The sequence below is a fragment of the Habropoda laboriosa genome, unplaced genomic scaffold (genome assembly GCF_001263275.1).
Source record: "Habropoda laboriosa isolate 0110345459 unplaced genomic scaffold, ASM126327v1 scaffold34, whole genome shotgun sequence".
Taxonomy (NCBI): Eukaryota; Metazoa; Arthropoda; class Insecta; order Hymenoptera; family Apidae; genus Habropoda; species Habropoda laboriosa.
Window position 1 is genome coordinate 290,110 of NW_017100142.1, and position 12,966 is coordinate 303,075.

At 43.0% G+C, this 12,966-nt stretch overlaps 2 protein-coding genes across 2 annotated transcripts; both read left to right on the forward strand.

Annotated features, from left to right (window-relative positions):
- Positions 1–280: 280 nt before the first annotated feature.
- LOC108572387 lies at positions 281–3,151 on the forward strand. The gene is made up of 4 exons (XM_017934625.1): positions 281–441; positions 515–675; positions 2,150–2,318; positions 2,962–3,151. Exons 1-4 carry the CDS (start codon positions 281–283, stop codon positions 3,149–3,151), a joined length of 681 nt encoding a protein of 226 aa, XP_017790114.1.
- Positions 3,152–6,238: 3,087 nt separating this feature from the next.
- On the forward strand, positions 6,239–12,726 carry LOC108571980 (serine/arginine repetitive matrix protein 1). Its single transcript, XM_017934153.1, has 14 exons — positions 6,239–6,246; positions 6,350–6,472; positions 8,062–8,232; positions 8,509–8,672; positions 8,743–8,934; positions 9,001–9,807; positions 9,882–10,013; positions 10,090–10,269; positions 10,752–10,977; positions 11,076–11,161; positions 11,239–11,474; positions 11,540–11,695; positions 11,762–12,249; positions 12,324–12,726. Exons 2-14 carry the CDS (start codon positions 6,356–6,358, stop codon positions 12,534–12,536), a joined length of 3,168 nt encoding a protein of 1,055 aa, XP_017789642.1. The 5' UTR covers positions 6,239–6,246; positions 6,350–6,355; the 3' UTR covers positions 12,537–12,726.
- Positions 12,727–12,966: the final 240 nt, after the last annotated feature.

Here is a 12,966-nt window from a genome sequence, read left to right on the forward strand (position 1 = left end):
ACCGCCGCTTGTAATTAGCCATCTCGTTAATACACTGGTCGCAGGAATACGTGGCTCTCGATACCTACGCGAACAACCATCTGTCCGTTACCACGCTTTCGTTTCACGGTATCCAGGTGAGATTCTCGTTGTTATTATCATATCGAGCAGCCAGCCTAGTTCTCTTTCCAATCGAATTCACACTCGACGCGCGCTTTCCAATTTCAATTAACTTATTCTAATCCGATCGAAGTGTGCCGTTCTCATCGTCTTTCCTTCCTGTGTTGAATCTCTTTTTCAGATGTCCAGGTACGTCGGTCTGATCCTCGTTATCCTCACGTGCGTCCACATGCACGAAACGAAAAAGTGCGAGGGAAGTGGGCTAGGTTTGAAATACGTGTGGGGTGACGCGCTCACGGATCCTGCGGATTGTATAGGCCCGAACAACGTCCAGTATCCGTCGTAAGTGTTCCTCCATGTATCATTCCAGAGAGTTTACTCGCGATACCGTTATCAAAACGAACGACTGCCTTAGAGCCGCGATATCGAGGAGTTACAAGAGCTTGTGGGCGGGCGGTCGAAGCGCGAGATCTCATCAGCCACGAACGATCGATCCTGAATTGACGAGGCAGGCACTTTTGCACAATTACAAGATCGCTCATGGAGACTACTCGATCGCGGAATCCTCGCGAAACGGTGAGTTGAACAGATCTCTATATACATTTGCTTTTATTCGTTGTAAGACTGTATATCATCGCCGAGACCAGTTGTTGGAGAAAAATTCGCGATTTAATTCGAAGCATGTTTCCCCCGTTTGGCCGAAGAATACTTTAACGGATCACGATCGAAGCGGAGGAACGTGGCTCGCCTGGAAACACGCGGAAGACGAACTTGTCCCTCTTGTGTCGAGGCGCAACAGTAGTCGAGCCGGTTACCTGAATCACGAATAATTACACGCGGCTATATAACCTACATCCTCGTCGAACCTTCCGTAATTTATTTATCCTGTCGTTTGCCGCCGCTTCGTTCAAATATAATCTTATATAATAGCTGATCTGCATATCGGTACAAGGTGTATCCGTGTGCCGGTGCAGCCAGACATACCGTACAATGTTGGGCGAGAGGATATTAATTTATAATTATTGCAGTTGCTCCTTCAGGCTATTATCAGGCAAATGCGTTCACGTGCGCTTTACGAGGTTATTGTACCGTGCTTGGTAATATGCAAACATTCTCTTGCCTCTCGTGCGCCGCCGTTTCCTCGATCCGTGTTCTCGGAAGTTCACACGGAGGGAATGTACCTTGTTTTTCCTTTTTTTTTTTGCCCCCGTAAAAAGGACTCGCGTTGCCGCGTGAACGCTTCTTTACGATACCGTTGCGCCGACGACGATAAGAACGATCAGCAGCGGGTTGTAGGAACGTGCGCCTGTTCCGAAGACACTTGGACGTTTACCGGGTGTCTGGGAAGATTATGCGGCTCCTCGAACGCTCGTCCTACACTTTACTCGACGTCATTTGCAACATTATCGGGAAGGCAGGCTGAAAAATCCATAAAAATAGGAACGACCGGTTGCGCGATGTACCGGCACCTCGCAGCCTTGAATTATGCAGCTGTCCTTATGACACGAAAACCTGGTTCCAACCGTGCACAACACCCGCTACGCGCGTGTTCTCGCGACTCTTGCTCGATGGATTCCATTGATACTCCGTGGGCCGTGTGCTCGCGAAAGATGCATCAGCCTCGGATGAAGAAGAGGCATCGATTCTCTCCTCCGTCCTTTGGATAATGGCTCACCGGTGCAGGAGGACGGTAATAAGGCACCGTGTTATCCGGCCAATACAGTTATCGCTCGTTCTCCTCATAACGGGACACCGGCGACCCACTCGTCGTTTCGAACACACGAGCCGACGGAATTCCGAAGAAAGGGCGCTAATCTCGCGTGAACTGGTTACCCGTTTTCTTCTTAATTCTTCGGAAAATTCTTTCCTCCTTTTACACGGCCTTAGAATATTCTTCTTCTATCGTTCTTTTCTTCTTTTCAACCGCGTAATTGCTCGTTTTGCCAACTAGTTTGTAGGTCAGCGAAACTAGTAGGACCGGTAGAACCTCCGAGCTAAATATCCGACGATTACCACTCTCATACATCGAGATATTTCTGTTTGTTTGCAGGTAGAGCATTCTCCCCGAAGGAGACGTGCGGCTCGCCAGCCAGATTATGCAAAACGAGGTACAACACCACGGCGCCCATGTACGGAGTGAGTTTAACCAGCGGCCAACCGGTGACGATCGTACAAAAGTTCCCAGATCTTCTTCAGCAAGTGGTGTTCGAGGTTTGCGAGTGAGTATCGTAAACCCCGACGGTATCGATGTACACGTCGTTTATCTGTTCTCGCATCAGCATATCGAGCACCGGATCGTTATCCACTGTTACTTTCTTAGCACGTCTGCCTCGTGATCTGTAAATACACGCGACGTGATTCCAATTGAAATTCATCGAGACCTACTGGTGCGAGCTGTGTGTCGATACGAATGTGGCACAGTGGGCCGAACTGGTCTACCAGTTTGTGCGTTCGTGACCGAGGCGGAGCCTACTTTTCGACCGTTTTCGGGCCGGTATTTACGCGCTCGGTTATTGGAGGCACGATTTGTCGCGGACCACCAGCAAATTGCCAATCGCGAGAAAGCTAAGGAAGCATCTAACTGAATTCTTAATCTGCCAGCTCGTTTATCGGTCGATCGTTCAATGCCTCTCTGTCTCCCTCTCTCGAATGTGCAATTAGAAATCGGTAGAAATTTTAATTGATAATCTAGAGTTAACTCGCTCCCCTCTCGATTAACAGAGCAGCTATCAGGATTGGTGAGTCACACATAGGTGACTCTCGAGTAGCGACTTGATTTTTTATCACCGCTCGTCATCAGAGCGTGTTCGCTCTTCCATCTGCGGACCAGGTGGCATACAAACGTTTCACGCTTTGTTCCAGGTCGAAAGAGTGCGACGTGGTCCATGGCGAGTGCACGCAGACGTACGTGCCGTACCTGTTTCTGGTGATTCCGCTCGGACCGGTGACCTTGACCGGGCAAGATTACGTTCTGGTCGAGAGCGGTTGCGTCTGCAAGCCGAGAAATTCGGCGAGCGCCACGTCGGAGCCTCCGGCCGTTCCAAGCTTTTAAACGTTCGTCGAACCCGGGTCGATCTCTGGCATCGAGCACGCAGCCAGTATCATCCGCACAGACACACAGACACTTTCGCAATTCCGAGAGGACAGGACAGGATGCTCGAGCAGAGCGTCGAACCACGGCGAACAAATCGGTGGATGGTGACCCCCAAGCTCGAACAACCTCGCTGAGGGACCTAGTAACCTCTTTGACGGAGCTAGCAAAAGAATGCTGAGACCAGTATTGAAGTCTGCTAGAAGATGATTTCTCGAGAGAAATCCTGGAATATGAACGATTTTGCTCTTTGGTTGTGTATACACCATGCTTTCCAACAATGGGGAAGTAACTTTTACCGTGGACCTCGATCAACTTCCCTAGTTTGGTCCACAGGTATCGCACGATTTCCAAGAGGGACACCTTTCTAGCGTAACGCTGAAGACTCCTCGTCGCGATCACGAGTTTCTCCGGAAATTCTTGGTTGCTTCGGGTCAACACGTATTAGACAATTTAAGCGTCGAGATATAAAGACTCTTTCTACGCGTCGGTAAACGTCGTTCGAATCGTATCGATCCTCTGATCCACGAGTTGCTTACCAATTTATATATTTTCCTTCAATTTCTCTCTTGTGTATATATATAAGACTGGTCGAAACGAAACAACGGCAATTAGACGTGCTTCACGGTCCAACTGCTAACGCAACTGCTTCATCCCTGTTTGTCCCACCTTGATCGTGACTAAAATAGAAAAGAAACAAAGGAAAAAATAAGATAAATTGGAGAAGAAGTTATTTCAGCGTGAAAAAACAAATCGGAGCAGCGGCGGTCGTTTCGCGGAATCCGGTCTCGGAATCCGATCGAGTTCACTAGACCTGCCCGTGAGCCGGTTTCGAAGCAGGTGTATAGAACGGCTTGTAACAGTGCTCCGCGAGAAGTATCGCCGGCAGATTCTTTCGAAAGGCATCACGAAGTTATATCATTCGCCACGACTGCGTCGTAACGAGGCGGAAACGTTGTTAATGCGTTCCTCCAGTTCTTCGTCGACTGCTTCACGTTCATCGTCATACAACCATGCCCGTTCTGTTTCGTTCGTCGCAACGTAATCCTCTGGCATTCATTTTCTTCGCGCAGTGCAAACGCCGGTGATTAATTGGTCGTTCAACGAACGAAAGATCCGGCTTTAACTTAGTTTCTTTTTTCTTTTTTAATTTTTTTCTCCCTCTGCAAGCATTGAAATCCTCGTGAGCGTTCATTAGGAAAAAAAAGAGGAATTTCTCGTGATTGTACATGATGTAAAAAAAGAGAAAGAGAAAAAAAAATGGTAATAGGGTAAGTTGGAAAATGGCGAGAGAAGGTTCGTTCTTATTCCCGCGTCAGTTGAATCAGCGCTGGGACACGCTACTGGCCCGCTTATGCTTCTCAGAAACCGGACCCTGGAAGCTCGAGTCGGAATCGTACCGACAAACAGGATGGACGTGCAGTCGCAGTACGAATGGACCGTACCATGAATTCCGATGAGTATAACGTACCGTTATCCGGTTTGCGGGACCCTTCACCTCGATTTACTTCACTTGGTTATTTCATAGACGAGATCCATCCGACGCCCAAAAGCAGCCGAGTCGTGTGCTGTTCATTCATGCCGTGCCACTTAATCGTCGACAGTCTTCTGTTCTTACACATCCTCTTCCAATCGACGATTCATTATCTTCCATCATTTTTATTCTCTCATGCTTATTTTAAACACGTGGCCGTTGTTGCAACTGAAATTTTTTGTAACGTCGTTTACATTTAAATATGGAAGTTAAACGAAATGTCTTTCGATTTCGTATGTTAATTTAACGGTAATTCGTTATCGTTGATTTTTTAACGAAAGATGTAGATTGTTGATTAAACGTACGGTAATTTGAGGAAGAATTCGTGGATCAGTTGTAAAGTAAGAGGAAACCGTATAGAAACACGATTTCGCATGTCAACGTTCTGTGTCAGTGCCGTACGGGGAAAGTGATAAATAGAGAAACGCCGGAATGTTACACGTGCAACGAACGATTCTTTCATATCGCATGTCATCCTTTTGTATCTATAGTTGTAATATGCAAGTATATATTTATAATTTATTACTAGATTACGATGTATTATACGAATGAATATTTTCTTCGACTTATTCCGTACCAGATTCCATCATTCCTTCTGTTATCCCTTAAAATGCCGACGAAACGGAACTATTTCGATTCGTCACGCAATTGGTTCGACAGAACCAGGAACGAGTATGAATACGTACCTTGAAATCTATTTTAAGCGGCTAACGGTACCAAAAACGACGCGTGCACAATTAATACCGATAACCGGAAAAAATAAGCGCGTATACGTACACCAGAGAAACATGTATGCGGGCCATTTCGAAGCGACTATTTGAATAGTTCCCCTTCTATTGAAAGACGCGCAAAAAACATTCGTATAAAACACGCCAAAATTCTAGCGACTTTTATCTCAACTTTTTCCTCGTCTTTCACTTTTCTCAAGTGAATAATTGAAACGGGTTGGTTAATGGTAAAAACGTAACGTATGTTTTATTACGACAAGAAGATTTTGGATTACATAAATCGTAAAATATATTCGCGAAATCGAAATTCTTGCCAGAATATGGTGTTACGATAGATTAGTATGTTGGTAATAGTAGCAAGCGATGGTAACACTGCTTATTACCAAGCAACTTCAACTTCCTGTTTTAACGACACGACCGCCATGTTGACCGATTGATCTATTGTGCGTCCGCGTTCGTATACGCTTCGTTCTAACGTTCGATATTTGTATATACGAAACTGTACGTCGTTCCGCGGATAGGTAGATACGCACTACCTTGTAACGCGTTCTTTAGCATTTCTATTCGTCGTTGGAGCAAAGGATTGGAACATCGCCAGTTAACATCGAACGTTGTGCTGTCTTTGGTCTCTTCACGTTACCAAGATGATGTACACGGTAAGTTTGTCGAAATTTTGATGCAGATAGAGTGCAGTTCCTCGCGTAATTCGAATTCCGTCAAATTCCTGCGTTTGATTATTTCATATTACCTAATTTCCAATTGCCGAATTGCAGGGGACTACTCTTACACAGAAAGTAAATATTTAAACTGCAAATACTTCGATTATACCGTCTTATAATTGATTGGTCGTAAATTATTTACAACTTCAACGTTCACTATAAATTACTCCATTTCTAGGTGGATATGAGCAAAGTTAAACTGGATGTTATTAAACCATGGATCACTACGAAGATCACCCAGATTTTAGGCATGGAGGATGATGTAGTGGTAGAATTTGTATATAATCAACTGGAGGAAAAGGTAAGAAGTTTGTTACATTACCTATTCGATTAGAATTAGGCCTTAAGAGATTGTAAATTAATATTATGGAATATAAAAATGCGTTCACTTGGCTTTTTCCCCTCATCATAGGAAATCGATAAATACACATTATTTCAGCACAATGTTTTGTACCAGTTACAAATGCTATCATCCAAAATCTGCACAATGTGCTGACTTTGGAGATGAAAAGCAAGGAGGCAGAGTCCATATTAGTCATATTTGCCTCATTGTTTTCTTTTTTTTTTTTTTTTTAAATTTTGATAATATATCATCGTTCCTGTATATCCTGTGTATCCTACTTTTATCAACCTTAAGTATTCCGTCCAAGCTATATCCTGTTACCAACAAAAGAAAAAAACTGATGTAGCTGATCCTGCAACACTGTAACATGCAAAAACAATTTTTTATCACGTATGTTTGAATTCCCCGTTAGTATAAGTAGAGACCGTTGGTGGGGCTCAACCCTATTGTCCAAATGGCATTCGGATGTGCTCCTCTCTGCATCCGATTGGCCGCCTTTCTATCAGCCGTCAACGCTAGCTGATGCCAGCTGGTATGTCAACGTCATCTTAGAACACTGCTGAATCTTCAGCCTCAGCAGTTCATCCACCATCGATTCATCATCGTCACCGGACAAATCGCCGTATACGCAATAATCTCGTCGCATCATGCCGTTCCTGCTCTTCTCATCTTTGTACGGAGCTCTGCCCGAGGCCTCTGCGTTCCCGTAACTGCGTCGTCTACTTGCTGCACCGATCGCTGTCTTCGCCTACTCGCCGCTGCCTCGTTCGAGGTGGTTACGCACCAAGATTGCAACTGCGAAAGCTGTCTCGTGGCTTTCGATCATCCATCGTCCGCACTGGCAATCGACGTTTCGAGCTCGAGCAAGAAGGAACGACTACCGCTGTCTACCACGCAGATGCTGCGATCATCCCACGAGGACATCGATCCAGCTGATTCACCTGAGACGCAGGTTTCTCCGTTCTTCGTGCCTCCGGACAACATCTGCCCGAGGAATCAAGGATCCTTTCGTCGTGCAGGTCTGTTCTCCAGTTAATGATTCTCCAGATATGCGGTCAATCACAGATGCGATTGACTGATGGACGATGCCGGAGGTATCTCTACTCGGTTTGACACTCTTTGTCAACAACACAGGTTGGTGGAAAGGTGTTCCTTCTATTCCAAATTAATCCTTTCATTTTCAGCTAACACTTATCAACACAATATTTCTAAGCCCCATTTCAGCATCTACCTTAGCGGTATTATTAAAAAAATTCAGAAGGTATCAATGTATCTGTGCTACTTGTGCGTTTATCGATGAGTATAATATATTTTTTTCTTAGCGTATACCATATTAGTACAGAACGTGAAAATGAGCAGTTCACTGTTGATGGTAAGGTATAATTAGAAATGTAAAAAAAAAAAAAAAATATATAAATCTACGTTGTAATTCCACTTCTCGTGTCAAAATTCCGTAAAAACCGTACGAACGTTTATTGATCGATAATGATAACACTACTGGATTACGTGTAGAGAAAAGTTAAAGAGAAATACTGTATATTTTACAGTTTCCCGATCCCCGAAAAATGCAGATCAACCTCACAGGCTTCCTGAATGGAAGGAATGCCCGATCTTTCATGGGTGAATTATGGGACCTTTTGGTCTCTGCTCAGGAAAGTGTCACGGGCATTCCAGAGGCTTTCTTGCAACAAAAAAAAGATCAGATTAAAAAACGTTTGGTAATTATCCATTTTTACATCCTTATTTTCTTTTTAACATGTTATCGTAACAAGTAGACCGAGCTTAGAATTCACGAGCATTACACCGCGTTATCGCATGAACTAATCTGATTGATAGTAAAAAAAAAAAAACAGTCGAATAACTAGATTTTAGCATTCATTAAAATGTTCAATTGAATGCTTCTGTATGCATGTAAATTCAGTTCAGATATTTCATGGTTAGTTACGAATAAGTGATTTATTATACACATCTTAAGTCACGGTATATCAAATTAGGAAGAACAAGAGAAGCTACAAGCTTCTTTGGCGGAGAAAGAGAAGGAAAAGGAAAGGGAAAAAGAGAAAGATGAAGCAGAAAGCAAGATAAAGAAGGAAGAGAAAGAACGTGGTTCATCGAAGGAGCGTAGGAGAGACCGAAGTAGAGATCGCGATAGGGACAGGTACTTCCTTGAATTCTGAAATATACTCACTCTTAATTTTACTTTAAGATATTCATACCGCTACTTGCAGAAAACGCAGTCGATCGAGAGATCGACATAGAGACCGCGATAGATCGAGTCGCAAGCGGCGATCCTCTTCGAGATCACCTAGTAAAAATTCACTTAAGGATAACGGGAAAGATATGCCAGAGGTTAAAGTGGAACGGGAAGACTCGCCTCAACCTGAAAATGCTATACCACTTATGCCTGTCAAGACAAAACCGTAAGTATCTATGTTTCATTATGTAACATAATCTCTGAAAGATTATTTATTAAGGTGTTTCAACAGGGAAGCTGCTGTTGCGATATCGCGATTGCAAGCTAAATTAATGAGCATAGCCGATGGGAAGAAGAAAAATAATCGTACTCCATCTCCCGAGGCACTGGAAAAAGCGAAAAAATCTAGATCTAGATCGAAATCGCCTATAAGTCGCTCCAAAAAGTCTAGATCGAAATCACCGAGTCGAGACTCGAAAACTCGTCGTTCTCGATCGCCTGCATCGAAGTCAAGACGATCTCGTTCGAAATCAAGATCAAGACGATCCAGGTCTAGATCAAAATCCAGAAGATCCAAGTCTAGGTCACAGGATCGCTCGAAATCGAGACGTACGAAATCTAAATCGCCACGGTCACGCACGAGATCTCGTTCGCGATCTAAAAAGTCCAGATCGAAAAGCAATGATAGAAGTAAGTCCAGAAAATCGAGGTCCGATTCGAGCGATTCCAGGTCGTCAAAGTCCCGCTCGAAATCACCCGATAAGAGAAAGGATAATCTCGATTCCAACAGGAAACGAGATGCAAGTACAAGCAGTAGTTCCGAATCGGAGGAAGACAAAGGGGCGAAAGACAAGAACGATTTCGAAATCAGAAAGAAGAAGGATGGAGTGCAGGCGAAGAGGTCGTATAGAAAGACTAATAAAGATGACAGTGGTAGTGACAGTGACTCGAGTCGTGAAAGAAAATCTGTCCCTAAAAGAAGAAGTCCTACGCCACGAAAAGACCGAGGTCGATCCAAGGACAGAGACAGATCGAGAGATAGATCACGTGATAGATCCCGAGATAGGTCACGTGATCGATCTCGAGATAGAAATAGGAGGTGTGTAATGGTATTTTTGTATCGCAGATATTTATTGCGATAAAAATTAACTCTTGAATTAATTATCTGTTCAGGAGATCCATAGATAGGGAACGAGAAAGGAGGCGTGAACGGGAACGAGAAAGGGAGCGGGAGAGATTGGACAGATACAGCGGTAGTCGCAGCATGCGACCTCCATCTGTGCGTAGAGCACCTAGCAGACGAAGGTAAGATAAATTATAATTAACGAAGACATAACTATAGGTAAATAAATGTCATTGATACAAATGAAAATTGTTGCAGAAGCCCACCTCGTAGAAGTCCCGCGAGATATCGTCGCAGATCGCCAAGTCCCGGGGACAGACGCAGGAGAAGGTCCATCGATAGAAGGCGAAGATCGTCAGAGAGGAGAGATAGGCGTCGATCACCGGATCGTCGTGACAGCAGACGTCGTTCGCCAGACGGACGGGATCGATCCCTCAGGTACGATAGATCTTCCTCTCGTGACAGATCGAGTAGGCGAGACCGTTCCAGAGACAGGGACAGGAGGGATAGAGATCGGAGATCTAGATCTAGGGATCGTAGATCCAGATCGAAAGATCAGAGGTCATCGGTGGATCGTTCGAGAGATGGAAAACGATCTCCCGATCGCTCAAGAGATGCTAAGGAAAAGCTGAAGGACAAGAAAGTGGATGAAAAAGTTAAAAGATCGACTGATACAGGATCGCGAAAAGAATTGCGAAATGGAAGGTCTAAGTCAAGTAGCTCGGAAAGTAGCGAAAGTAGTTCCTCTAGCAATGAGGATGAAGTGGTCAGGTGAGTAAACAAATCATCTCACACATTCGTGTTTTGTTACAGACCTTACGATTGTCGGAGCGTAAAAAGCAGCTATGTTGTGTTTCCTGCTTAGCAGCGAATGGACGTTCTTGCATTCTCTTATGATACTTCTTGTTGTCTGTGTGCAGAAAGTCACTTGAGCGGAAATCGTCTCAAGAGAAACGAGAACGCGAAAGGGAGCGGGAGCACGCGGATGACAAACGCAAAGAAAAGGAGAAGCCTGCCAAGGAGGAACCCATTAAGCGACCCGAGAAGGACGTCAAGAAGGCTGAACCTGCAGGCATCAAGAAACCAGATCCTAGCGTGTCTCCTAAAAAACTTCAACCTGTTACACTTCCTGTAACTAGGCACAGAGTAAGTTCTTCAGAGTAATCTCTTTGTACTTTGAATATTTCTATGTATTTTTTTAATCGTTATTAATTTCTTTTTTTTTTTTTTTTGTGTGTGTATAGTTTTCGAAGAGCTTGTCACGAACGCCGTCACCGTTTAAAAAGACTGAAGACATTATAGCTGCAGTTAAAATTAAACAGCCATCGAAGTAAGTTAATAAATCTTTTGGACACTTTTCAACGTGTAAAAAATTGTCTAATTTATTTGATGATTCTTTGTTTCCAGAGAAGATAACAAAGAAGAATCGCCGAAAGAAGAATCGAGTTTCTCATCTGGAGATACTTTCCCGTTGAAAAAAGATGACAAGTCGATCAAATCAATCAAGACTGCGTCCGATGATAAGAAGTCTGGTCAAAAGTCGTCAGAGCCAGTTCTATTGAAGAAACCCGCAGAAGTGATCAAGAAATCAAAGAGGGAAAAACGTGACGGTTCTACGGATTCGAATGACAGTGAAAGCGAAGGTAAGACAAAATCGAACGTATATATATGTTTTTTCAATATTTTTTATATTATTTTGATACTTTAGGAAAGAAGAGACCAAGAAAATTAGAGAAATCTAGAAAATCTAGGAAAGCTTCTACAGATGAGGACAAATCAGACAAAGGTGGTTCTAGCTCAGATTCCGAAGAGGACAGGAAACACGTTGAAAAGAGCAAAAAAATTAGGGATTCAAATCGCGGAGGTAAATTTTGATTTATTAACATGGGAAACAAAATTAGAACCTTCGCAATTCTTGTAATTTTTATAGATTTGTTAGATGACCGTAGCAAGGATAGAAAAGATAACAGGAAGAGGGAAGTCAATGAAAACGAGTCTCGTAAGCGATCGAAGAAAGAATTGGAAGAGGAAACGAAGAAATCGAAGAGATCTAGGAAAGATTCTTCGTCGGGAGATGAAGATCAAAAAGTGAAACGAAAAAGTGAAGATGACAGGTCCAGATTACGGAAATCTAAAAAAGATTCAAGTTCAGATGACGAACCGAAGAAGACACGAAAACGAAGAGATAGTTCCTCGGAAGATGAAAAATCAAGAACAAGGAAGTCGAGGAAGGAATCGACAAGCGAGGATGAAGGAAAAATACGACTGAAAAAGTCTAAACGGGACTCGAGTACAGAGGATGAAGAAGTAGGAGAAAAAGATGCAAAGAAAAAGAGGAAAGCGGATGACAGTTCAGACGAGGAAAAAGTAAAGAAAAAACGTAAAAAGAAGACCAAAACAAGTACCAGTGAATCAGAGGTAATTTTTTGTTGTTTGGTGTTTGATGTTTACGAGTTACAAAATATTTACTAGTTATAAACTTGAATTTTCAGGAGAGTGAAGTGGAAGAAAAGAAAAAGAAGAAAGATAAAAAGCACAAGAAACATAAGAAGCATAAGAAACACAGGAAGCACAAAAAGAAGAAGGTTGCAGACTCTGACGAGTCTGATGTAAGTGAAGGTAATACCGAAGAACTGGAAAAAAAGCTTCGCGAGAAAGCATTGAAATCAATGAAAAAAGGACACAGTATAGAACGAAGTGATTGAGAATTTGTGTGATTTATTAACGAGGGTGTGTAATGTGTGTGTACCTCTGTATTACAATGCACTTGCTCTAACTGTATCATGAATACGTTTCTGTTTATTTTTATCAGTAAGTAGGATTATTGTGTCACACTTTCTTGTGCAAAATAAGTCTGGCATTACGAAAAAGGTTCGTCCTTTTTTGGATGGAAAACAAGACCCTAATTTTTATGAACTTTAAACATTAAGATTACGAAGTTGAATGCAATAGTTGTTCTTTTAACTTAGTAAACAGAAGTAGTGTGTGTTACTACAATAGAAACAGTAATTTCTTGTGCCACTTTAATGTACGACTTTTACATTTTTCAAAGTTGACACCTGAGCAAATATATAGTATCCTTTTGTAGTTTATAAGTTGATGATTTAATGTTCATTTTGTAATGCGATACGAGGT

Bases quoted from the DNA above. Each gene is read 5' to 3' on its own strand.
- LOC108572387 (XM_017934625.1), top strand. From the start codon at position 281: ATGTCCAGGTACGTCGGTCTGATCCTCGTTATCCTCACGTGCGTCCAC. The intron at 442-514 runs GTAAGTGTTCCT...CGACTGCCTTAG, and splicing joins AACAACGTCCAGTATCCGTC to AGCCGCGATATCGAGGAGTT. The intron at 676-2,149 runs GTGAGTTGAACA...GTTTGTTTGCAG, and splicing joins CGCGGAATCCTCGCGAAACG to GTAGAGCATTCTCCCCGAAG.
- LOC108571980 (XM_017934153.1), top strand. From the start codon at position 6,356: ATGAGCAAAGTTAAACTGGATGTTATTAAACCATGGATCACTACGAAG. The intron at 10,270-10,751 runs GTACGATAGATC...GTCTGTGTGCAG, and splicing joins GGACGGGATCGATCCCTCAG to AAAGTCACTTGAGCGGAAAT. The intron at 11,475-11,539 runs GTAAGACAAAAT...TTGATACTTTAG, and splicing joins GAATGACAGTGAAAGCGAAG to GAAAGAAGAGACCAAGAAAA.